The 26,700-nt window shown below is 37.5% G+C and overlaps 1 protein-coding gene across 3 annotated transcripts in view; it reads right to left on the bottom strand.

The window, feature by feature from the left end:
- DPP10 (dipeptidyl peptidase like 10) overlaps positions 1-26,700 on the bottom strand; it is a 454,002-nt gene that overhangs the window by 97,813 nt on the left and 329,489 nt on the right. For all 3 annotated transcript variants that reach the window (XM_042040820.1, XM_042040819.1, XM_042040821.1), the window contains exon 5: positions 22,775-22,849. In XM_042040820.1, the coding sequence (XP_041896754.1) occupies positions 22,775-22,849 (75 nt within the window). The remainder of the gene's footprint in view (positions 1-22,774; positions 22,850-26,700) is intronic.

Raw genomic sequence — 26,700 nt, 5'->3', positions numbered from 1 at the left:
GGCTAGAACACCCTTTTCACTGGGGCCATGAAGAAAAGGGAATTACCCCACAGGGCTTAAAGGGATCTCAGGCACGTGTGGAAGTTGGGCTGTGCCCTTGGAAAGAAGGCAGGCAAGTGAAGGCCATGCAGGCGAGCAGGAGTGCCCAGCATGTGGGGAAACAGCGTGGGAGGACGGGGTGTTCTGTGTGCTCCATGCTTGCAGAGAGATCCCCTCTGACAGCAGCCATGCTCCTGCCAGACTAGGAAGCCTCGATGCCAGAAGACTGAGTTATTTTAGAGCAGCTGTGTGTGGGTTGGAGATACTAGTCACAACAGGGAAAAAAAAAAAAAAAGGCTTTCTTTTGCTTTTTTTTAGAGTTTACTTCGCATTTAACAAACAAAATGATTGCCATAGCAACATGTGTATTCTGTTAAACAAATATGTGTGTCAGTACCGCAGACATAAAGGTGTAATTAGTCTGTACTGATTTAAAAACAAATCAGTACATTTGATTGTGTATTCTTTTTTCTTATAATTTTGGTGTTTATCAAACACCTTTTAATAATACTTCTTTGTTATTCTCTGCTGTACACATTTCTCTGGAATCAGGGAGAAAGAAGCAGAGGGCTTGAGACCAGTATTTGCTGTGGTCACAGGAACTCAATCATGCAGAATTCTCACATGACGGAGTGGGACCCTCCCTTACCAACTAGTTTCGGTTTAATAGTCAAAAAAACCATAAAAGCTACCAAATGCCCATTTTGAATATTCCTTCAACACACATTTTCATTCAGTGCTACACAACAAGGCTGAGGAGCTGCAACATTTTCTCATTTCAGACACATATTCCAAGAGCCGACTGTGCTCAGGGCTCCCTGCTTCTCGCTTCAGCCCCCTCGCTAAGGCCTCTCCACACCTTGAATACCTACTTGCATCTATCACCAGAAAAAAAGAATCCCCAAAAAAAAAATCCCTAACAACAAAAAGACTGACTCCATACCTTTTAGATGGATTACCTGGAGTGCTTTAGAGTGTGAATGTCTTAGCAAGAAATCAATGTTTTTATTTTTTTCAATTATGGAAAAATAAAAATGAAAATTGCAGGTCTCAAACTGAAAAACTCTCCCAAATCTAATGGCCCCTCTTTCCTCTTCTGCCCAGCTCAATTCTGCCAATTTTCATCACTACTAATTCTCCTCTGGTTGTCATTACAGCTCACTTTGTGCCAGGCAGAAGACTAAAAATTATTTCTAAATATATGATTTGTATGAATTCAAAAAGAGAATACAAGCACCACCTCCTCACTCTTTAAAACAGAAAAGCATTTGTGACACTTGAAAATGGTGAAAAATGTGTGTGTTTTTCCTTTAGTAAAATTGCACAGAAAAATATGTACCCTTATGACATCTGCTGTCCACAACATGGATGTTTCTAAAGATTCTCTAATTTACTTATGGGAAAGCAGTTAACCTAAACAACTAACAATTTACTGAAATGTCTACCTGTTCTTGCAACTGCTTTCTGTTGGAACGAGCACCACAATTCCTTACACATGTCTCTATAATCAATCAGAGGTAGGTTTTACCCACTTAATTCTTAATGAAATGAAAGGGCAAAATTCTCAAAATATCTTTTTTGTTTGTTTTTTTATGAAAAGGTAGTGTACTAAGAACCTAAGAAGTATACTAATTAAGTCAAAAAAGGACAACTGTAACAGGACACAAAGGTAATGTCATCTGTGGGAGGAACTTCAGGAAGTGAGAAATATCATGCAGGTATGGATTTACTACGAATGCTTCCCTATTTTCCTATTCAGGAATAATTTAAAGCTTTAATTTTCACATACATTTGGGAACTCTATCCTTCCTTTCACAATCATAATCTTCAACTAACACTTAGTTTAGTGATAGCATGTTACAATTCTCAAAGGAAGATGTTTTCAAACCATAGACTCAGCTTGACTACTTCAATCTGCAGAGCACAAATAAAATTTCAAGATCTCATCACAGTAGATATTCCAGACAAGACTTAAGATTTCAGGTTTGTTTGTGTTTTTTTTTAATTTAGAGAAAAGGAAAGATAAAATTAATTATACTAAATCCAACTTTCATTTTCTTTATGGGTTCTTTTTAAAAGTGCTCTTATTCTCTCTAAATGTACATTTAAATTGTTAGGACAATATTTTAAGTGAGAGGTTGCAACAGGAGAGAACTTCATGCTCTTTTTTCTTGGTTTTTAATTTATGACTCTTGAAATTTCTTTTTACATTTTGCATTATTTTGTGGCTGAATAAGCATTGGCAATGTGCTCCTGAATGACTGTGATCTCTGACAGCTTTATATATTCTGTACAGTCATGGTTAAGATCTCTGTGGGTCTAATTATTGTGTTTGATTTGTAGGATGTGCAGTACGGTGCCTGATATTGCAAAAAAGTAAAATGCTGAATCATTTAAATGTTCTTCATATTTTCATCCCCTATTTGCCTGTTTCACCATCCTGCCCCTGCTCTTTTGATGCAGACAATAAAACACTGTAAAACTGGACAAACTGGATGTAGGGATGGAAGCTGTAACATTCCCACTCTTCAGTTATATTTTCACTTTTTCTCCCTTCCTGTCAAAACAGCTGGATTCCCAAAGGGGAGATTCCTATGTGCAGGGACATGATAAATTTTTCTTCAATCAGGAATAAAGTGAGAGCCTACATAAAACATTTTAAGTATGAATCAGTCTAATAACTTACATGAGGAAGGGAAGGGAGAAAAACTGAATTCCTGCTGTAAACGACAAGCACATTTCAAATACCAGGGTCCCTGTATGTTTTTTAGAGCTAAAAGAAAGATAAATCAAGTTGTCAGCTTCAGAAGGGGACTTGGTAGGACTCTGCTTTGTAGCAACACAATGGAAATAATCCCAAAAATATAGGGAACACCTTATATGTTTCTCTTTACTCAAGGGAGACACATCAAACACAGGTAAAATCTTCCCCCCTCATATCTTACCCAAATCCCAGTTTTGGGTTTTTTGAAAGGGTTTTATTTTTGCTCCATGCACCCTGACTGATCTGAACTTCAGGAAAATCTGAAATACATCAGATAAACAATAAACTGGTGCTACCTACATGAACTTCTTCTGTTGTAATTACATAGTATTCCTCTTTTGGTACAAAGGAGTTCTCAGAAAGCCTGATTGCAGAATCATAAAGATCTTAGGCTGCACACTTGAGGATATCATATAATCTTCAATCAAATGCAAGTTCCTGATTTATATAATGTATCAACTGACCTAATTTAAATAATTATAAATAAGAGAGATGCAATTTTATTGGTGTAGAACAATTCTGGGAGCATGTTCCACAGATACATAAAGATCCCAATTTTATATTCTGTACTCCTTAAATTCTACTAACCTTACATATGTTATTGATCCCCCACACCTGCAGAGACAGGAGAACATTCAAAAGTCACAAGATCTGTTTGCTTCATCTGTTCTATGGAACTGAGTAATGCATCTTCCTCTCTATGTAAGCAGCTATTATAAACATGCAATGAGTAATAATTCAGGGGTGAGGGGGGAAAAAAAGATATATAAATGGACAAAAATTCTGCAGGTGGTTTTGCAATGTAGTAACTTTCCGAAGTTACCACATTGGCCAAAAGAGCCCCAAAATTACTTCAGAGTGAGTCAGCTGTTCCAGCTATAGTCTTCTTTACCTAATCCTGACTGTACTCAGGCTGGCCTAGATCTCTAGATCTTAATTTTTGCCAGAGTTCTATGCAAAGTAGTTTTTTCAGCCTATTTAATAGTAGCTTTTCTTGAAGCAAATGCCACAGAGCAGCTCTAGCAAAACCCACTGACAATTAGCTCAGGGTAATAGTTTTTACTGCATCCACCGGATCAGTAAGAGCTGGGGAATATAACGAGAAGAAGACTAAGCTGCAGACAAGCAGAAGAGAGATGAAGAGCATATTTCAGGGCTTCTCTGAAAGATTGTGCCTTCCTGACACTTCTCTAAACAATATAGATCATTTTTATGTGCTATGCCCACGAGAACTGGGAGAGAGTCACAAATAAAAACAGACCTGCAGGACTAAGAAAGTACTTTATACCATAAGCTTGTCATTCATAAAGATGTAGTCAACACTGATTACTTATACATATTACTTCATTTTAAGGTTTTATTATGTCTTCCAACAATTTCCATGAAGATTGTAATTGAATTGCCTCTTGTGCCAAGTTATTCTTATTTATTGATTTTATAGGTAAAATCAATACAAAATATTGTCCTCTAGAATTTTACATTTGCTACTCCAAGGCAAAGTGCCTTGTTCCAAGGCAAGTGAACAAAAGGCAAAACAGATGCTGTGCACCAGTGCATTAAGAAGATCTTATTGTTAAAATTACTGTGCCACTCCAAGTTTTAGTTGTCATATGTGGAACTAGAGATACCATGTTTAAGCAATAAGCAGAAAATGAAAAGAGGAGAAAAAAATGCCCTGATCAATCTTATAGCACTTTCCAGTAACACCTAATGGAAGCTGCAGTAACACCTGATAATACACGAGAGAGGAGCAGGGGAATTAAGCAGGAGCACATGGCAGGGCAGACCTTTGTGGTGACATCCTTCACACCACCTGTGACCCGAGGGTCAGTCCCTGCCTCTCCACAGCAGAGGGGACAGTGTGGCCACGACACTGAACCTCCCAGTGCTCCCAGTGCCTGCCCAGCACAGCCACGGCCCTGCTGCAAAGTGCAGCTGCTCACACGCCTCAAAGAGCAACAGAGTGGCAGAAATCATACAGGCCACCCTTGACATGACCAAAGAGAGCAAAAATCTTCTCATGATCCCTTTAAATTCCTGCTACATTCATGACCTGCTAAGCTCTCACTGGTCACATCCACACGAAATGTCAGGACTCACAACCCACAACTGAGTCCCTTTCCCAGCACCTGAGTTTTCCACTTTATTCGAAAGCAAATACTTGATACAAATTAGTATGAGAAACCAGGATATCAGAGAAACAGAGCAGCTCTCAGAATACAAACAGTACACCAAAACCATGACATAAATATTTTCTTAAACCACTTTGGAATTCATTATTGGAAGACACTGTGGTAAATGCAGTCTTTATAAGTGATTACGTATTTAGAATGAGACGAGACTCTTCCTAATTCTCCTCATATCTGTAGATGAAACACTACTTATCCAAGATAAGATCTAGATGACAGTTTTCAGTGTCTTCTTATGGATACACCTTTCACAGTCTACAATGAAGTGTGCTGCTGAGTAAGCTTTGATATCAAACTTACTTAATCTGCTTAGGTAACTTTGTACATTTTGAGTCTATTGACCGGATTCAACTCACCCTAATACAGTCACTTTTATCCACTGCCAGAACCTGAGATGGAGGGAAAAAAACCTTACATACAGACATCACACTATTATTTGGGTTTTTTGGTTTTTTTTTTCATTTAAGGTACTGAAACCTTCCCCTTGACTAACATAGTTAAGTTGAAAAGATGGAGGAATTTTTTCGTCTGAAATTCCCAGGAAGTTAGAGATCTTCTATGTCAGTGGTAACAGTGGGACAGAGCAGGAATTCACTGAACCAGAGCCCCAAAAAATGTATTCCACTATCAGAAAAGTTTGCTTACAAACATTTCTTTATTAACTCACTTTGATGCTGAATGATTCTGGGTGATAAAATTTTACAGCAAAGGTTTTAAGGAAAAAAAAATAACCAACAGAAAAGGAAAAAGGAAAGGTAATATAGATGAATGGCACAGAGATGGGCAAGAGTGTTTTCTGTAGGACTGGAAATAAATCAATGCAAGTAATTTGGAAGTAGGAAGTCATCAGGGAGAAATATATCAGAGTTGAAAGATCAAAGGGATCAAATGTAATTAGACATGGAAATCTTTTCATATATCACAGGGCCCACCTACTCCACAGTGTAGAATTGCTCCACTTTCATTACTATTTTTCCCCTTTGCATTATGTTCACTTTGGTTCTGAAAGCGTTCAAGAATCAGCTTATACTTTTTAAAAATTCAACAAAGTCTTTTTTTGTTTTTTAACCACTGGAACAGCTACCATAACTACTGAGTAACGAGATTTCAAGAGGCCTCTCTGCTATCAAATGCATGCCACTTCTCTCCAACACAGCACTCTCCCAGAATCTCGTGCACAGACTGTTTAAGATTTCCCCTCAAACTGAACAGGTTGTTGCCTCTCCTCTGCCACTGAAGACTGACCCCACAGTGCCCTGCTCTGGATGTTATCACTTTTGACTTATTCTTCTACTTTGCAGGTTACTTCCATTTCTTTGTTCTCATGTCAACACTGTCCTTTAGCATATAAAGCCCTGCCTTACCCTATCCTTTTATAAAACAAACCAAGCATTTTTAGCTCTTCTTACGAGACAGCACATCAATCTCCCTGGATCTTTTCAAGGTCTTCCTCACTTCTTGAGCAATGGCAAGAAAAATTGCTCAGAGAATTAAAAAAAGAGTCATGAAAAGTCTGAGATATCCAATGGAGGTTAACTGTCAGGAGAAAGACACATTAACACAGATATCCTGACTACTGCTTCTGCACCCTCCTGTGCAAGGCCATGTCAGCTCACTTTCCAATCTCCATGGCGAACTGATTTACTGCAGATGTGTGCAGAGTGCCTAGGGCAATCTGTCTTTTCCCATGTTTCTTAAGATACTTTCATACAACTTTTTTAAGAATTATGGAAAAAGAATGATTTCTCCTTTTCCCATTATTTTTATTAGAGCAAACCCGCACAGTGTTGTCATTTAATATGCTGCTCATAGAAAAAAATGTAAGGCAAAGGTTATTCAAGACAAGTGTGTTGCTCTCATGCATGCAGAAAGCGAGCTGGTAAAGCATTTTACCCCAAAAAAGTAAAAGACTAACTTAAGGATACAATTATTTTACCCAAGACGACAAAAAGCTTCTTGTTGAACTGTGTTTTTCCTTCAGCATATTACAATTTATGTCTTGTAAGGATAAAACAGAAAAAAAAAAAAAATCATGTAAATAAATGAGAAACATGTCAGAAACACAAATCTCTGAGAATCTATTAATTTACAGTGCATTCTATGTATCTTCCTCAGCTAACAATAACAAACCCATTATTTCCACACTATTTTATAAGAAGGATTAGTGTGCTATTTCCAAGAGGTTTCACACAGCCACAGAATTGTTCAGGTTGCAATATGATCATCGAGCCCAACCATTAACCCAGCACCGTCACTAAACATGTCCCAAGCGAACTGACACATCCACACAACCTTTAAACACCCCCAGAGATGGTGACTCAGCCTGTTCACACCAGACTGAACAGAATTCATTGAACTTACCTATTTGGTGCAAGATATTACCACCAAAATGAGGCTAAAATAAAGGTTTTCTGTGGCCACCCATGATCCCCCTGAATGAAAGACACAACACCTAAAGATCTACTTCCAGTAAAATCCTCCACGGAAAATTCTTTTGGAGGTTTTCAGAGTACACCCCTCTGAACATGGATTTTTTCCACAGCTTGACCGAATAACTATCAAAAGTTATATATATATATAGATATATATATATGTCCAGGCATACTTAAATGATTCCAGGTTAGAGTAATAAAGTGGCAAGTACAACAGAGATGAAATTTGATAGGCCATTTGTGTAGTAAACTATGTCTCCACAGCTCTTTAATCAATGTCCTGAACCAATTACCACTCATTATTCTTGATGCATTGCAAGAGAACACATGACCATATATCACTCTCAATGATCATAACATTTTATGCTAATTTAATATACTACCATATATAACACCTCAAGGTTAAAAAGAAAAAGTCTCTAACGTTTTTGAGAGACATAGAGCTCAGGAACTGACTTTCATTTCCATTATTTAAGTGAATGTATAGATTGATAGATATGCTATCCACTAGCCGTTTGGAGTACTTTAGCAGACATAAAAAAGTAGAAGTGAGGACCAAATTTAGCTGCCAGCATTTTTCATCTACTGTACTCATTTTTTGCTCTGCATATTATTTCAGCTCATTGCTATACATGGGAACCTTCTGTAGCCTCAGACTTTTTTGATAGCCCATCCCAGTGGCAAGAACTTTATAGGAATTGGAATGAACTGGGCTACCCTTCCAGCTCATGCCATACAGCAGCACTTGGCAGGAGTAAGACCATCTGCCCAATTCATAGAACCACAGTCCATCAGACAATACATCCAGTTTTGGTCATTTAACATCTCTGAGCTTTAGACACAACCAGCAAAATTAGCACAGGAGTTCTGCAATCAGGTATCTTCTCATGTCTAATCACTTCCTAAGCACACTCCAGTCTCCCTCTGTAGCCAAATCAATAGCAGAGAGACTCTGTGTTCTGAATTCCCATTTTTCTTTGGCTGGAACACACGTAAGATGGTTATATCTGATTTATCTATAAAAGTATCAAATACAAGACAAGCAATAATGAAAACAGATATTACTAACTGTGGCAAGAGGCAAAATAATAAAGTAGGTAGAATATGGATTAAGTGAGGATTTTTTGAGATCAAGAAACATATTTGAAAAGGGAACTTTCTCTCTTAGGGATGGAGAGGAAACAAGAAGGAAATTTAAATGAGTAAGAAAGTACATAATTATATCTGGGAGGGCATAGGACTAAGAAAGTTAAAGTCTCACAAACACTAAACAAAGTAGAGAAAACAGACAAGAAGAGAAAAGCTAGAGAAATGGAACAGGAGAAAAAGAGAAGCAGGGGTGATATTTCTCAGTTAACTTGGTATTTTTTAATGTGCACATGGAAGTATATAAGAAAACACAGCAAGAATTTGGGAATGCTTCCTGGCAGAACACAACAAACTACTAGGATAAATGTAAAAACCTACAAGCTTCAGACTACTAAGAGACAGATCAAAAAGAAGAGTTAAGAATGACATATCCCTGGATATCAGTAATAGGCAAGAGAGTGGGAGAGAAGAGCAATCTGTTCCTCACTGTGACCTCCACTGATTCTGTGTTTTTCCCCATTCATTTTCTTGTCACATTTTCAAGTTCTAAAATCCCATTTCACTGTCAGGTTGCAAAAGTTACTGGAACACTAATATAAGCAAAACTACCCAAATAGACAGCCTTTCTCTGAATATTCAAAACAGTTAATGATGTTCTTCTATTTTTGGAACACTATACAAATAGGACATAAATTGCAATGAGCTACCATAACTTTAATACCAAGCTCATATTTAGATTTTTTCTTTCCTAGCGGTGTTCACTGTATGATGAATTTAATTTCATCTGAGCCACTGAAAAAAGAAATTACAGCACTGCCAAAGCAGATGGCTGCTGTAATGAATACCACAGCTGAGAGTCACAGTGAAATTCCGCTCATGAGAAAAACTATCAATATACAAGTTTCCTTTCTCAACTTTATATTTGCCCTTTTGGGGAAGACTGATTTTTATATGTCTCAAGGTGTTGGAAATCACACTTCAAATTTAATTGCTACATTTTTATTTTATGTGTATATATATATATATGTATATTGCCTTAATTGTTTTAATAAAAAAATTGTCCATATATATATGTTTATAATATATACTATAATAGACATACTGGTGACACAGAAAAGCCTTCCTATATAATTTAAAAGTAAAAAATTACAGTTTATAAATATATAATATATTCAAATTTAAAAACACCTTTATAGGACTTCTTACAGGTATGAGATTTTCATGTCACTTGGCAATCTCTGAATGAAAGTTACAGTACAGAGGGTTTCTATTATTTTTTTTTTTTCACATCACTGAGACTCCAGAACCACAAATATAGCATTATGTGATCACATATGGGTTGAGACTGAGGCAGACGGAAAAAAGAACCATTACCTCAAAAATAAGACAGATCTAAGGTCTATAACATTCCTTCAAAAGCCTTGTTTAACTTAAAAGGTACAAGATTTGGTTACATTAAAATTAAGGGAAAATAGCCATACACTCACTACTGAAACTTCAATTTGCTAATTTAAATCTAACTACAGTTTATTTACGTTATTGCAGGTAAGTTTTCCAACCATTATGGCAACCTGAGCCTTTGTGGTACAATTCCAGGTTAACAGAATTCCAGAAAACACAACATTTTCCAAGAATGTTCACCTTTGACCAACATCCACAGACATGACAAATATAAACCTCACAACAAAGGGTTGAGACCTATACCCTAAAATTAAATTAAACTATTTATGCAGTCCACTCTCTGAAAGAAACCTACAAAAAAAGGTTACATTAAAGCCAATGATCTGCCCTGAACCTCAAGGACACTTTGCTGAGCTGAAAGCACATTTAACACCATGCCCTTTAAGATCTTCATTATGCTGCTGTGCTAAAACTTCCACTGCTGTTAGTGTTGCTGACTCAAAAAGACATCTGGGACAAAAATAAAGTAGCACTGGCATCATGTGACAGAGAGACACAAAGTTACTTCTGCCGGCTTAATTTTCTGTATCTTCCCAAGGACTGGAATTCAAAGGGTTAAATTAGAATTGGTCTCCGTGATCCTCAGGGGTCCCTTCTAACCCAGGATATTCTGTGGAATAGCTCAATGCAGCTTTACAACACAGGGGCTACATGATACAAGGAAGGACTAGAGATAGAAGTCCATTGCAGCTGCAAACTATCTAAATGTATCAACAAATAAACAATCAAGGGGTACAACAGCTTATGCTACTAATTGATAAAGCATGAAAACAAGAACAGCTTTCCCACAGGCAAACCTCTCCCAGGCTAATCTAATCACAGATGTATAGATTCTTCCTCCTACCTCTCCTCCAAGATAAGGTTAGAAAAAGGTGATTTTTTTTCATTAATAAACTATATAAATTCATAAATCCTCCATCAGAGCATAAATGGTAGTTCAAGCTGTTGAGCAGACTTTGTTAGATCTCAGTTTCAGACCCAGCCATCCCCAGGGGACAGTAGAGAGACACGGGATTATCACAGGAAAGGCTGAGGTTCAGCTGTGCTTTGCACCAGGCACCAATTACTGATTTCCCCTGCCCTGCAAGCCCGACCAGGGTGGTGCAATCACAGAAGGATGCAAAGGCCACGTTCAGCTGCTAGGCTTGGAACATAAATCCCAACGAGAGAGGAGCGGATGTAAGTAGGAGTGGTACCACTCCAAACCCAGCTCCCCAGGAGGGAGGAGCAGCAGAGGAATAAACCGGCTCACACTCCCCTCTGCAGCCTCTCGAACATGTTAAACAGCACATTCACACAGATGTCAGCTAAACAGCGAAGGGAGGCCCAGAAAAGAAACCACAAGCAGAAGAAGTTGACAGTAACAAGAACTTGAATCAATTCTTGTCTCAGCATCCACAAAAAGCAGATGAAGGTCACATTCAGGAAGCCTTCCACTGGAGGAAAATGGAGTTTTAAAATATCTTTAGGATAATGACAGTGAAGATGGCAATTAGAACCACTGTGAGCTGACAGTGCATCAGGGCCAAGTGAATTGCACTCAAAATGCTACAGAAAATAACAATGACAGCAGCCAGCTGTCCAAAGTCTCTGTCACGGTTGTCCCTAAAGAGAGGGTACATCATGAGGAACGAGTTGACTGATCCTGACAAAGTTATAAACAACCTACAGACCCTAAAGGCCAACTCACAGCACAGATAAGTTGCAGAAAACATTGATAAATCCTCTACAAGATCCTGCTGAAAATCCTGTGCCTTATTCATTGTCCACGTGGCCGATGCTGTCACAGTGCGGAGATGACTTTATGACTTTATCACATTTGTGTGATAGCTCGACAAGGGCTAATCCAAAAGTCCATTTTAAAGACAATGGGAAAAGTTCCACTGACTTTAATAGCATTTTCATCAAGTTCAGAAGTGATAAGCACTTGAGGAGCCCACTAGATGACAATGGCTACTTGAATATAAAGTTAATGATATTTCCTGAGCAGTGAAAGATTGTGGAAGAAAATTAAATTCTGATGTGCTTGCCCTGGTTCTCTGAAGTGTGATAAGCAGCTCTGAAGCTCCCATTGCACCCTCCAGGTTCTAGATCCTTTTTGTCAGGTTCTAGACATTTGGGTAGAGCAGATATTTTCCATGGGACAGTTTTTAAACAAGTTTGTTCATGTTTTGGACCATTTACCGTTGTTACAGGTTGTCCTTACCACAGGTACTGACACTTGAACTTGTCTTTGAAGTGACTAATCTTTTTTCCAAAAAGGTGCCAGGATTTTAAGATGTCAACATACTTGGGTTTCTTCTGCTTATGAAAAACAAGCAAACAGAAAGGCTAACACCTCCCACCCCTGCTCAATGCGTGAATTAATACACAATACAAAATTTCTCTTGTTCAAGACTAAAAACATTTGTTAAGTACGTTATAGTTACACTTTCAGTTTCTGGGTTAGATTCTTCTGACCAAGAACTTGCCATTTTGAATTAAAAAGAAGCTGCAAGTTGTATGATCACTCCTATGATTTTTTTTAAGTTGTATTTTTTTTCCAACTTTTCTATTTTAAGCAAAATTTTATTATTATTAAATATGCACCGCTGATAGAGACAGAATTATGCAGAATAATTGAGAAGTGTATTTATTTTTTCCCCCCCTCACATTTTAGAATAATTCCAGATTTGGTCAGCCTACCTGACAATCATAACAAAAAGTGACTGTGAACCTTCAGTCAAAGCTTAGGTTTTCCCTTTGTCTGATTTTCCTCATTTTTGCAGCAGAGAAATATTTCATAAATTCTTCCCACCAAATATGATTGATACAGTGAGAACTGTCTCTGTTCATGTGTCTGAAGAGGCAAAGGATGAGATTTGTAATACACACAAAGATACAGAAACATCTGGAGATTACAAATCTAATCTTAATAAAAGAAAAGGATAAATAAAATTATTGAAAATGGTTTAAGGAATATTTATCTATTATTTGCAACCTTTTGAAACGGAACATTTGGGTAGATGTTTGACATTTGTTTTCTTTCTTGGAGACTGTTTCAAAACAAAGTTTGTTTGGTTGGTTTTTTTGGTTTTTTTTTTTTTTTTTTTTTTTTAAATCTTGGGACTCTTTATCTCAAGGGGGAACACTGCTGGTGTGATGACACTGACTCAGACTCAGCCACATCGAAAGGATCCCAGGAAGCCATCAGCTGAACTCCATCCACAAAGCAGGATAAACACTGAATCCAGACCAGGAGGCCCAGGGCTTTATCCAACCCGGTCCTGAAAGTGCTCAGCCTCTCTGGGCAAAGTCTAATTAGCCCTGATTGTATTTAACAACTGAAATAAGAACTGCAGATTACATTTGGGAGTTTTGATTTCAAGACAGCAACACTGATAGAGTTCAGTCAAAAGATGTATGAGAGCATGGACAATACTGGAGAAGTATTACCCTTTTTGCCTTGTATATGCTTCTACTTTGTATTGTTATTTAAATTGTAGGATATTTTAAAATATTTCAATCAATATTTACTTAAATCTAAGCACATATATGTACATTTTAAAACATTCTTATGTATAATCCTTGCTCCATGCCTGGAAGTGCTCAAGGCCAGGTTGGATGGGGGCCTGAGCAACCTGGTCTAGTGGGAGCTGTCCCTGCCCATGGCAGGGGGTTGGAGTGAGATGATCTTTAGGGTCCCTTTCAACCCAAACCATTCTATGATTCTCTGACATATTTAACATGTGAAAAACTCCTCTACAAAGATATTTGGTTCAATTTTTCTAAAGATATTTGTAAAACCAAACTCTACTATTCGTGTGACTTTAACCACACGCTAGCTCAGCAATCAATATTATGGAATAACTCTGCGTCTTAATTTCTATTAAAAGTCAAAACCAAAATATTTCAAAATATGACAAGTTTGGGTTTCTAGACTGTGCTTAAGCATTCTATTTCATATATCAAATACATCTGAGAAGATTCTTTAGTAAATGTTGTTAGGAAAAAAAAACCAACCAGAAGCTCGCTAAGTAATCCCTAGTTTGTAAATCTAATTAATAACACTGCAGCTAAAGAAAGATGTTAATTGCTATTGGTATAAAATTCATGACCACTGACAATATAGACTATTTTGGCTGCAAGACTAAAATTCTGAATGTGTGATCAATGACAATTTTAAGATTAAGTGACCATTTGGGATTACATTCATCAATACTAATGGTATCTTATTTAAAAGTTTAATGAGAAAGCTATAATGCATATCACATTTCTCAGTAAGATACATTATTATTGAATTTCAGAGAGAGGATATTATGAAAAATGAAATAAAAGCAAAAAAAGCCCATTGTTTAAAATGGATTTTCTAGGTGTATTGAACACATGAACTGGACTGCAGGCATTTGCTCAGAGGACTACTCTTTAAGTAATGCCATCTTGTTTATTTTTGGTTCAGTGTGTCTTTAAGTTAGACCTGAAATTAGTCACTGTAGAACATGAGGATATCTGCATCATATCAACATACATGGCATTTTCAGTAAAAGGTTTTAACATAACAGGATAGTCAGAGCCACAAAGTGATTTTGCTCCTCAGAAGTCGTTTATTCACAGTATTTGATGTGAGCCAGCTCCTGTATTTGAGAAATCAATAGGAGTAGCAGTTGAAGTAACAATAATTCATGCTCAGGGTAAAACCTGTCAAAACTGAAAGATGTATAAAATATTCTTTTAGTCCATATTTTTTTTGGTAAAGAGGAAGGGAATTATTATTTCTTGGGAACACAGAATAAAGTGTTAAAAACAGGTGGGTGCATCAGGTGAGTCTAGTTGTGGTGAACTCTGGCAGATCTCAATCCAAATTAAAGCTCTGTTCAGCTCTTCCAGCCTTTAACAGCTACTAACACAGTCCCCAATTAGGACTCCCAACAGTTCTTGCCCTGTTATTTATTCAGGCTGTCCTGTTGTCTTAGTTTTATATACACAGCCCCTTATTTTTTTCCATTCAGCACTGCTGTGGAAGACTTATTATCACATTATTTTGATAAAAGTATCATTACTACCCCATTTTCTAAAAACCCCCAAACATTGCAATATCACTGTATAACTGGCTTTCAGCTGCACACTATTTCTAGCACATACAAGACATATGTGGAATTAAAACAAAACAACAAAGAAAAAATTTTAAACATTGGGTTTTTCTGTCCATGGGCTGTGACAGACAAACTCTTCACTTACAATGGACATTTCTGGGTCACTTCTGCACATTATCCATGCCCAAGAGAGGAACAGGGGGGATGACATAGTTGGCAGTTTCACAGCAGAAGGCAGAATTTATGCTATATAAAATAAATTGTCCATAGATTAGGGGAACTGCTGACTTAAATAGTGCAATATTGCCTGTTTCTATAGCATCAGCACAGTAGGATTCCAGCCCCCATGGATTATTATGTGATGTAGGAATACAACCACATGAAAATCAAGAGCTATGTTAAGACTGGTTCCTAGGCTGCTGGATCTCAGAAACTCAGTTGGACATCACCTAAGTCCTCCTGAAATAACAGTATTCACACTTGATAGGAATGACAATACTATTGAAAATAAATACTTTTTCTGTCAATAAACATTTTGTTTGAAAAGCTAAATGCCTTAGAGTCCATTTTTACTGAACAACAGCAAAGTACAATCTTCTTTTTCAATACTGGCTTTGAACAAGAACCTGAAACACAAATCATGAATTTTCAACTCTGGCAACTCTGAAAAAGGGAAAAAAGCCATCTTCTACCTAAATTAGAATTATTTTGTTTAATTATAAAACTTGAGGTTGAGCAGCAATCCTGTGAGTATAAATGGAACAGAAAACTTCAGTAAGTTACTTGAAAAGCAGCAACACCTTGTCTCGTGGTTTATTAGGAAGAGTGATCTACTTTTTTTAACTGCTACGCTAGGCTGAACTTGCATAGATGAATCAACACATCCCTTATGAAAAACAGCAAGTAGATGCATAAGGACTGGTATGTGACATGGCAGTTACCACATCAGATTTAAAGAAACAGTGGAAGCATCCAAACAGTACTCCAGTTTCCCATCTTTTTAGTTCCAATTTTTTTTAGAGGCAGAAATTGTGACAGTTCCAGCCCTGTCCTGTAGGCCATCACAGTAACGCCCTGGCAGAGAGCAGCCTCAACATCCCATTACAAATATACCAATCATTTTTAAACAATATTGCAGATATATGCAGATCCTCCAGGTATAACTCTGCTACTTCTAGTAAGTGGTGAGGCAGTAACCTGTCTGATGAACTGAATGCAAGCACTTAAAGGACTGCAACTCAACAGGAGTGAAACATGGAGGCTGTTTATCAGACAAATACAAAACAAACATCAATGTCCATGATTCTAACCATAAAATACACTCTATTTTCCCCATCTTCCATTTATGGGGACCGGTGGCTATTATGTTTTGCCACATAATTTAGATAAAATCCTGGATAAAAGTTGGACATTGTGTGTTCACATGAATACTCACTCCTAGGGGATAATTCATGATAGTAGGAAGTGTCATAAAATTCATTTTGCCATATTTTACTACAAAGCACATCATCTCCTCAGGCAAAGACCTTGGCTTTTTATATCTTAAAAATGCCTTACATATCTGTGGAGCTCTATAAAATAAAGTCAAATATATGAAAAAGAAGAGCAGTATGCCAAGACAACCTACAGCCTCACTGTTATATTACCAGGCTCTGTCCATCTAAAACTTCAACTCAAACTAAATCAACAGCCTTTAAAACACAAAGATCTGAGCAGCCTAATTCCATGAATTGCTCAATATTTGACCTTTTAAGCACCCAGTCTTGTCACACCTAAGAGAGGAATAAAACATATCACAAAAACTATTTGCAAGAAATGAGTTCAGACTTTGGGGGTGGATCTCACTTAAAAATCCCTTCTTATTTTTTTTCTTGCTGCCCTAAAGCTGATAAAACCTGTTCCTTCGTGTTCTTGACGAGAGATAAAGATGAATGGGAAAGTCATGTCAGGATCAGACTTTTATTTACGATCTCCTAAGTTCAGGAGTGTGCACCTGCATGATTTGCTTCTGGACTCATCTCAAAATGAACAAATGAGAGATGAAAGATTACCCTGAGGACCTGCAGAAATACACATGAAAAACAGGTTTATCTAAAGAACCATGCATTTCTGGAGGAAAAAGTTGATAGCATGAATTTTATATCAGATCTTTACTTCATAGAGAGCATTACATAAAATATTGTTGGCCAGATCGCTGCTGGTTTAAAAAGTCTTTTTTTATTCTTTTGTATGAAATAATCTTGTTGAGAAAATGTTGTTTCCATGTGCCAGATGACAGATTTCATTTCATCTTCGTTATGTGTGTTTCCAACCCTTGGCTGGTACTGCAGATAATGCTCCTCATAGTCAGACTTCCACAAGCACTGTATAAACCATCTTGAAAACACCTGCACACGTTAAAACCAGTGTCATGATTAGAAATAAGACATAATGCAAGGTAGTTTCTTTACCTTTTAAATTTTTCAGAACAAAAATCCACTAATTAATTTCACTGACCAAGAGGTTTACTGACAATTGAGCATTTAGTTTCCACCTGCTCAGAAGAAAGATAATTTTCTAATGCAGAACATATAATTTAAGACTTCAATGAGTTCTTCCCCTCATGGATTCTCCTAATTTGCAGGCAAACTCCTGAAGATCCTTTCAGTGCACTTGAGTAAGCCAGTATCAAAGTCAATCTCTAACAGCTTGATGAGAATGTCACTTGTTTGTCCTTCATTTACTGTAGACCATGGTCCCTGTCATTATGCTCTAAAAATAGATATTATAGCAGCAAAGTGATGACAGGCGTCAGCACACAGCAGAAAGTAACTTGGAGGTTCTTTGCTTCAAATGCCCTGTTGGACCTCTTGTCTTTAATACACTGAACTGAAAATATTCAGATACACTTTTGAATTATTTCTACTAGATGAGTGGCATTTTGATTTAAAATTATTTTTCTCCTTCCTTTCTGAAGAGGATTGGGTTATTCTTCATCCTGATCTTACCATAAGAAGTGTTAAAATCTACTTTTTTTAAGCTAAATATATTGTTTTATTAAAATTCTCTAGCTAAAAAAGATTACAGTTTGAAGTCCAAATTCAGGAGAAGATTTCCTTTTTTAGAGAGCATATAAATGCTCACGCTTCTAAACTAGAGTTGAACTTTAATCTGTTTTTAAGCACATTTCTGAACCAAGAGCTAAAAAAATTCACACATAATTAATCTTGTACTGAAAACAGAAGATGATGCCTTATTAACAGAAAAGAGAATAAAGTAGGAAAAATTCCTGAAGCTTGGCATTCAAAAGGGCTTTGAAAGCAGGGAAAAGGAAGAACAGTTTGTTTGTGGGAAGAAAAAAAAAATCACATGAGGAAAGAGAGGAAATGATCTCATCTACTTCTTCACTTGCTCTTCTGTGGCACATTATGCTCCAGCAAGAGCACTGGGACAACATGCCCATGATGAGTGAGCAAAAACACTTTATCTGGAATTAAGCTTATTTTCATTTCATGTGGAGTCCAGGGACAAGTTACAAGGCATAACCCTGAGGGACACCAAAGTTCCCTAATGGTAAAAGAATTCCTAGGACCTCAATTCTCGCTCTTCTGCAAATTCACTGCCCCATTCTTTACCATTAATGCAAGAACAGAGTGTCTGATCTCCATTTTCTTATCAAAACTATAAATCAGGTTTTGGTAGTTGTGAATTATAGCACCAGAAGAGTGAGAAAAATTTCAAATGTAATTTTAACACAGTCCTTATTGAAAGCAATAGTGAAATAATCTTTCTTCTTGAAATCTCAGCCAGCTTAGATACTGTCACCCAGAGTGTCACATTCTTTGCTCACACCTTGGAAGTCTTCAAAGGAAAATCAAAAAGCTACAGTCCTGCAAAACTGTCCCCTCTCTGCATACAATAGGTACAATAGCTTCCCTGGTGCTGTGTTCCCACTGTCCCAGAAGAATGAGGATGGATCCAGCAAGGATGTCTGAGCTCATTTCCCAAATTAGTTTCTATTACTGATCTGCTGCCTTGCACAATGAGACCTTTTCAGCAATGCCAACCAAATTATGGGGAGTGACAGGAAGAAAGACCATGTACACTGCAGCTGACCCATGGGACCTTTGGCAACGTCAGAAACATCGGAGAATTGATGAAAAGCATTCCAGAAGCGTGAGGAACCACGGAGAAGGGCAGCAAAGAACACACAGAAAGTACCTCTACAATCACCGCAGCCTTGTGTTCCAACAGGAAACACCAGACAGCCCCTGGGCTTATGCCAGTACTACCAGCCTGTCCTGTGACCTGCTGGGAAGGAGATGGAGGGAGCCTGATGTCCAGAAATCAATGTACAACACCTCAAATTCCTCAGCAAAAAGATTTTCTTCCACAATATTTTCACAGAGCTAGACCAAACCAACTGCTATACCACAGGAAATGGTTTTCATCCTTGTATTGAGCATAATTTAAATGACCATTCAATTATTACTTTTGTATTCAAAGATGGCTTATTTTCATGCAGATTTATGTTTCGTTATGCATAGAGGATATTCTTAATTGTGCTGAAATGACTGCAAATTTAATTAAAGTTTGCCATTCCAAGCATAAAATAGATTAAAGAAAATGCTGACAACAGTAAAATAAATATTCAACTACTTAATTTAACTCAACATTTATTTTTAATCCAAACATCAAAATAATCTTGTTTCTAATTACAATTTCATGACAAAATGTCTTGAAGGAGCATTTGTCTCTATTTCCCTCCAATCTGCTCAGCTGAAACACACTAGCTTATTTATAAAACTGTTGATTAATAAATCTGTTCCAGCTGTATTACTGTATGTTACGAAGAACACAGATTGATGTATGTAAACAACCATTATAATTTTAAAAACCCAAAGCCTTGAGACTCTTCAAAAGCAGAAATCCCATCAAATACATTGCAGGACAATTACACGCCTAAATTTTAGCAAAGAAGGAAAAAAAAGGGGAAAACATAGCTAGTAAGGTCCAGAGGTCTGTGGCAATTTATAGCAGATGGAGAGATCAACCTAATGTCTAATATAAATTACTTGTGGTTCCTTGAACTGGGTATTATTAGACTCAACCATGTAACACATGACAATAAGCAAATCCTCAGTTTCATAAAAAGTTACACTCAAAAGAGGTATGAAGAAAGAATCTGGCCTGATTCTACTGAAACTAACTGGAAACTCTCCAGTTAAGCTTAATACTAAGCTGCTTAGTATTGACTTTAATTCTATAGTTAATAAATTTAATAATTTACAGTTAATAGCCAGGGGGGAAAGTAAAGCAGACAAGAGGATTTCCTCTCATCCAGATGCAGTAAGTCTGGCTCTGGCTGAGAAAAAAAGCTCCGAAATCACAAGAATTATGAACACTAACTTAACCCTTGATGTAATTCGGAAGCATTACTTATGAGGAAATATACAGGCTTTCCAAGGCATTGCATGCCTTTTCTCCATCAGATTTGGAGAAGACAAAAGTGCTTTTTCAGCCTAACAAATATCCCAAGAGTCAGAAAATTTGGAGAAAAAAAACTTTCTCCAGTTATTCACAAGAATATGTTGGGCAGCTTCTGCATAAATTGCCTTACATGATTTTTGGTGCTTTTTCCTTCCACCTTAAGCATATTTCGGAGCTAAGGTATTAGTGACAACAGCCAGCTATTATGAGTTTCAGGAGCACCACCACCACTTTTAGAAGGCATGACAATCACAGTATGTTTCTGGTTTGAAAGCCATGAGCTCAGCTGGAGCAGTTGAGAGTAAGCAACACAAGCCTCATCCAAAGCCACCCAGGACCACCACCACAGACTGCTTGCCAAACCCTGTTCATTTCTCATTTTAACTACTTCTTGTCAATACAGTTGAGCAAAGAAAACCTCTAGATGGAAAATGTAAATGCTCCAAACCTTTTTCCTCTATGTAACTTCACTGTGAAAGGATGGAAAAGTTTCTTTTTGCAACAAAACCAAGACTGAAATACAGAAAGAGGCTTCTACTGTGAACTGATAGATTCAGCATGCACTGAGAGCTCTTTGCATGCCAATGGACCATCTCTATCATGGGCCACGGTGTTGTGGTGAGCCGTGGCCAGCCAAATCAAGTAGACCAAAGGGTCCATTGGTTTGATGCTTCCACAGCCCAAAAGCCTTGAGCATTCAAAAGGCTGTGAAAAATATATAAATCTGTGCCTTACCACTGGCTGCAGCCCTCCCCTCCCCTTATTTCTCATACTTGGTTGTCTTTCCAAAGAGGTTTATATATTAATTAGTTAATTGGCCCTTGTTACTCCTCCCTGCCTACCCCTTCTCCCACTTGCCACAATTCCTTCTCCCCACCTCGGTAACACCCCCTGGCTGATGTTCCATTGGTTACTGTGTGTTTTCCACATATTGTGGGGGTACAAGACCCCCTGCAAGCCACGGTTCTTTGGCTTTCTCCATGGATTTTCCTCTCCAATAAACCCTCTCCCCCCACAAAGAAGTCCCTCCACTTCTTTCCTGCCTCGCCATGGGTGGGCAAGGCAAACCCCACCAGGAGCTCCGCCTGCCCTCCTGCGCCGCCATCGGTTTCCGTCCTCCCCGCTCGGAGCAGGCAGGAGATTGCCCAGTGCCAGGACAGAGTGCTAGCAGGACAGTACCAGGGATTCATCCCTGGTGTTAACATATTTTCATGTAATAAAGAGTGATGGATACTTTGACGCTTTCCTTATTTATCTGTATCAGCTACATATGGTATTTCTAAGAAAATCTTAAGGAAAGGGGGAAAAGCCCATCCAAAATCAAAATTTCAATAGAACAAATGAGGAATTTAAGTCAGTAGGAGGGATTATTAAAATCTTTCACAATATAAGAAGCAATCAAGAAGGAAAGCAGCAAGGAGCAAGTATTTTTCAGACACAAATAAAACTGGAACACTTCACCAGAAAACAGTGAACTGAACAACAGCAGCTCTCTCCTATTGATAGATGCATATTGTAGGGAAAACTTGATCTGGAATCCACCAGAACTGGTAGATAAAAACCCTACTTGGACGTAATACCAAGTTAACAAATCACTTTATATCAACACCATTAGAACAAAGAAAACAATCCAAACTTATTCAAACAACCACTGAGTCCTATTTTTTTTGAAAACTAGTTTTTTTCTTTCCTTTCTGTGTTCCAAGATTTATTTTAGAAAACACTACATGGTACTATTGATCAAAACTCTTCTTGACAATGTAATAGCCAACAAAATCTCTAAATACTGTAAGAAACAAAGAATACACTGCATTATGCAGGCTTTCAGACTATCACACTTCAGACCCCTGAAGCCAGCAACAAAAATTCCATGACATGAATCAGCCTAGTTTTTTGGGGTTTTTTTTGTATAGTACATAAATGACCAGTATAACTGTTTAAAACAGAAGGAATATCAAAAGATAGGATTTCACATAAACAGGTGGTAACAGAGCAGATTAAGGGTTAGAAAACCTTTACTGCCAAAACCAGCATGGCACTTCAGAGGAGCCATTGCAATTTACCTACCTGAGAACCAGGCAATACTTCCATACACACCTAAATACAAACTTCCCCATCACGGAATCAGAAGGTTTTTGGAAGAGAAATCAAGTACACCAGTCATATTATATTATGTGGAATAGCAAATGGAACAAACAAAACAACATGGCTTTTGGAGTTTTGATTTAGAGGCTCTTTGATTATGAAGGGCTGGCTTACCTGTTTAACATCATATGCAAGAAGAACAAATCTTAAGTCTGGTGAAACAGAGTATCTTGATGCTTTGAAGGTTACCTGAAATGAAGTAACAGTAAAAGTGAGTCTGCAACAGGAAATTAATAAGATCCCTTTTCCCAAATGTTCCTACAGCTCATTTAAGAACTTCCCACTCATAAGACAGATTTGGTTTAGAAAACCGATGTAATTTTCACAAAAGAAGGCCTCAAATAATTCTCAGTCTAATTAGTTGGTATCAGTACAATGGCAACTGAAGAATCTGGCTTCAACCCTAAACACCAATTAAGAAGCTGATGAGTTTTTTTATCATCACTTCAAGCACTAAGCTCAAGGATAACAACTATAACCACTTCATCAGAGGATGAAGGAACACACTTTGTTTGGAATGATTAAAAGGGAGATTCATCACTAAGTTAGCCTTAAAGATCACATGCAAGAAAAAAATAGGTGTGCACTATGTCTCTACTGCTTTCCCTCTAATGCCACAAACATTTTTCAAAACAACTTGAACTAAAGCAAAAGTCTTTATTAAAATAAAGAAAATTCTTAGCAGAGAGCAAAGTGAAACATAAGGTAGCATTATAAAACTAATAATGCTTTACATCCACCCAAGACTACATGACACCCAATTGAATTCAAGATTATAATTTCATCAAGGGGTAATGTTGATGTCAGAAATAATTTAATGAACTAATGCATGAGGAAGATAAGAATGTGCTCTAAAGAGCACTGAAGGAAATAATTTAAAATTAATCTCAAGACATCTATTTCCAGAAAGAAAGGAAAAGGAAGATGTGAAAAATCCAGATAAGAATAGAAAAAGTAGGACAGAAAAAAAATAACAGAACCACAAAGCCATAAGATGAAAACAAATAAAAAAATAGCTAAGTAGAACAAGATCTATCCACTGTTTTATTTCTTAAGCATCTTGTTCTGTTTAGCCTAATCCCACTGCTAAACTAATGAACTCAACAGGATTTTAAAAGGCACACAAGCAGGAAATCACAAACTATTACATTCAGAATAGCTAAGGAGTTATACCTGGGGAAAAAAAAAGCTTCCAATAAACTGGAAAGATGCTATATTTTGATATACAGATTAAACTCAGGTTCCTAGGTAATATAGTTAGAATCAAGGTATCCAAAAGAATTAAAGGGAAAAGTATTTTTGAAGATAAACTGTATTAGTTTGATTCAGCAGCATGACAGAAGCAAAAGTCAGAAGATAAATCTGCAGTCTTGAGAAAGAAGGGGAACAAAAAAAAAAACAAAGCAACACACCTTAAACCATCCTTCTGTATCTACAAAGCATCCAGAATAGATTCCTACTGTACCCAAACTTGCTTTTATGAGTTAATCATCTTTAAGCAGAGACTCTGTTAATGTTAACCTATGAGTAACATTCCCTTTTCTTGGCACTTTGCTGAAAATATTTTCAGATGTGAAATTTGTCTTTTTTATAGCAGTTTATTAATTACTGCTCCACCACCTCAGCGTTCAGCACTACATAACCCAGGCAGCTTTCCAAATTCATTCCCAGGGAGTGCAGCTCCTACCACCTCACACATTCAGTAAGAATCTCCAGTCCCTCATTATGCCACCACACAAGTAATGAGGCTCTTCCTGCAAACACCTGAGCAGCTCAGCTGCAAGCTATTGGCAGCTCCAGGCAACACCAGCAAGAACTACTTGCATATTCCATATCCAAGTACAGAGTGTTGTGGATTTGGGATTTAAAGTCTTTTGAATCTCACTGACCTTGTTCATTCAGCTTGCACTCACCTGCAAAATTTTGTTTGCCTCCAAAATGCCTCAGACACATGGTGTACATTCAATGCCGAAAAAACTATATGGTAATAGATTGGTGCAAAATAGTTTTCTTTTTGTTAGTATAACAGCATAATTCTTGGTAAAAGGAGTATAAAGCCGTTTCATACTTTTTAATGTTTCACTTCAGAAATAAGAAACTTAAAATTAGACCAGCAGAAATCATGTCTCATTGCCAAAGCTGATAGCAATGCTGATTTCTTTAAATTATCATAAAAACATAATTAGCCCATTTATTTAAGTTGGATTTACAATCAAGCCTTTAATGAAATAGATGTTTATTTCTAGTAGAATTGCAAAGAAATTTAAGTTGACTTAATGTGATTAAAATTTCCTTAAAATTCTGTTTTTGGAGGGCTTTTTTGGTAAAGACAAGCACAATTTTGGCAATTAATTCAGAAACTGCCTACTTATATGCACAGAAGAAACCCTTATACATTAAGAACAGGAAATGAAAAAAGTCATCTGACTAATTCCTCCTGCCTAACATGGCAAGTAAACTCACAATCTGTGAGCCACTACAACAAAAGACAGAATTCTTTTTCTTCCCCCACAACCACGTCTAAGGGATTTCACCAGCCAACAGATGCCCGACTCCATGGCTGAGGAGATTAGATCAGCTGGTGAAGGCCTTAAAAGAAAGTTCCAGTCCCTGCTGTAGGAGGTGAGATGCATGCCACACAAACTCCTGGGAGATTATCATTGTACAGGGATTAGATATATTTATTCATTAAAAAGAAGCTTGTGAAGACTCTGACCCCAAGGGTTTGTTCTCTTCCCAGGAGAATACATTTTTGAGTTTAAAAGAAAGTGTTGGGGAAATACCACACTGGAAATACACTGGGAGTTAGAAACCCTCAGGTGTGTTGTTATCCAAAATCTGGAGGGCGGTTGTTCCACGGGCCTGCATATCCACAATTTCTCAAGCTTCTTGCTTTGTCAGGAGCTATTTAGCCTTCATTCAGGAGGACAGACCTAAATGCTGCCCCATGTGATTATAACCCTATGGTTTTGTTGTGCTTGGTCTCTAAGAAATGTAACTTTGGACAAACAAGCTCTGAAATTGGCAGAAATAGAGCTGCCTAATTAGGCACGGTCCAGGGACGTAGAAGCAGGGCTGGTTTCCCTCTGCATCACTGCACAGTACCAGCTAGGTAGGGACTGGGGTAATTCAACACTGTGCACTCCATGCACACCCTAATCCCCTTGCAAACTCAAAAGAGGCAAGGCAGAACACAAGGAAAAAGGGAAGGGAATTTCCTTGTTCCCCTCTACCCAGCCCCATCAAGAGTTGAAATCCCTACGAAAACCATCAGCTCCCTGCAACCAGAAAACACTTGACTGGAGAAATTGCTGTAATCCTTAAATTGGTTACAGTCCACACTCCTGCATAATTCTGAGACAAAATAAATGCGGGGTTTTTTAACACCTGCACACTGTCCTCCCTGCCATCCATTTTTCCTACATTGCTGCATTTGACATCATTTCACTTTTTCAAACATAAATGATCCTATACCTGATCTTTCATTCCTCACTTGACCAAAACCCCCACTGACTGTAAAATTAAGTCTAACCATATGAAACATTGTATTTCTAAGTTTCTTTGAAATACTTCATGAGATCAGAGTTTTAATTCTTCTCCTGACAGTGATGCATGATGTGATGACCCCAATGGTCTCACTGCCACCACAGATTGCAGCAGCAAAAGGCAAATCCAGGCAAAAGGAAAAAGAGAATTTGAACAGGCTTTTGTCCTCCAGCTTTCCAGCTTCCTTCTCTCATCCACCTTTCAAGAATTGCTAAAATATAGTTTTGCATGGAAAGAAAAATTGAATTTTTTTCCACCTTTCCATATGGGTGCTTGAAATGGAACACAGTATTCCAGTGAACAATATATCCTCAAGTTTGATTTCCAATGTTAATATTTCTTTCTTTTTCACTTTGCATGTTATGTGTGTTTTCCTGTTAACAGAAATACCAATTATGATTGTGTTTAAGAGAAATTTCAGGCTCGGTTTAGGCTCTGCATCCACAGCAAGGGTCCGTAGTATCAGCTCTTTTTATTTCTCCTGTTTTCTTAAA

This window comes from Corvus kubaryi, unplaced genomic scaffold (assembly GCF_017639235.1).
Source record: "Corvus kubaryi isolate FWS band 111438036 unplaced genomic scaffold, C.kubaryi_AGA036_p1.0 37396, whole genome shotgun sequence".
Taxonomy (NCBI): domain Eukaryota; kingdom Metazoa; phylum Chordata; class Aves; order Passeriformes; family Corvidae; genus Corvus; species Corvus kubaryi.
Note: the sequence above shows the minus strand (reverse complement) of the source record. Positions and strands in the feature narration are given on the sequence as shown.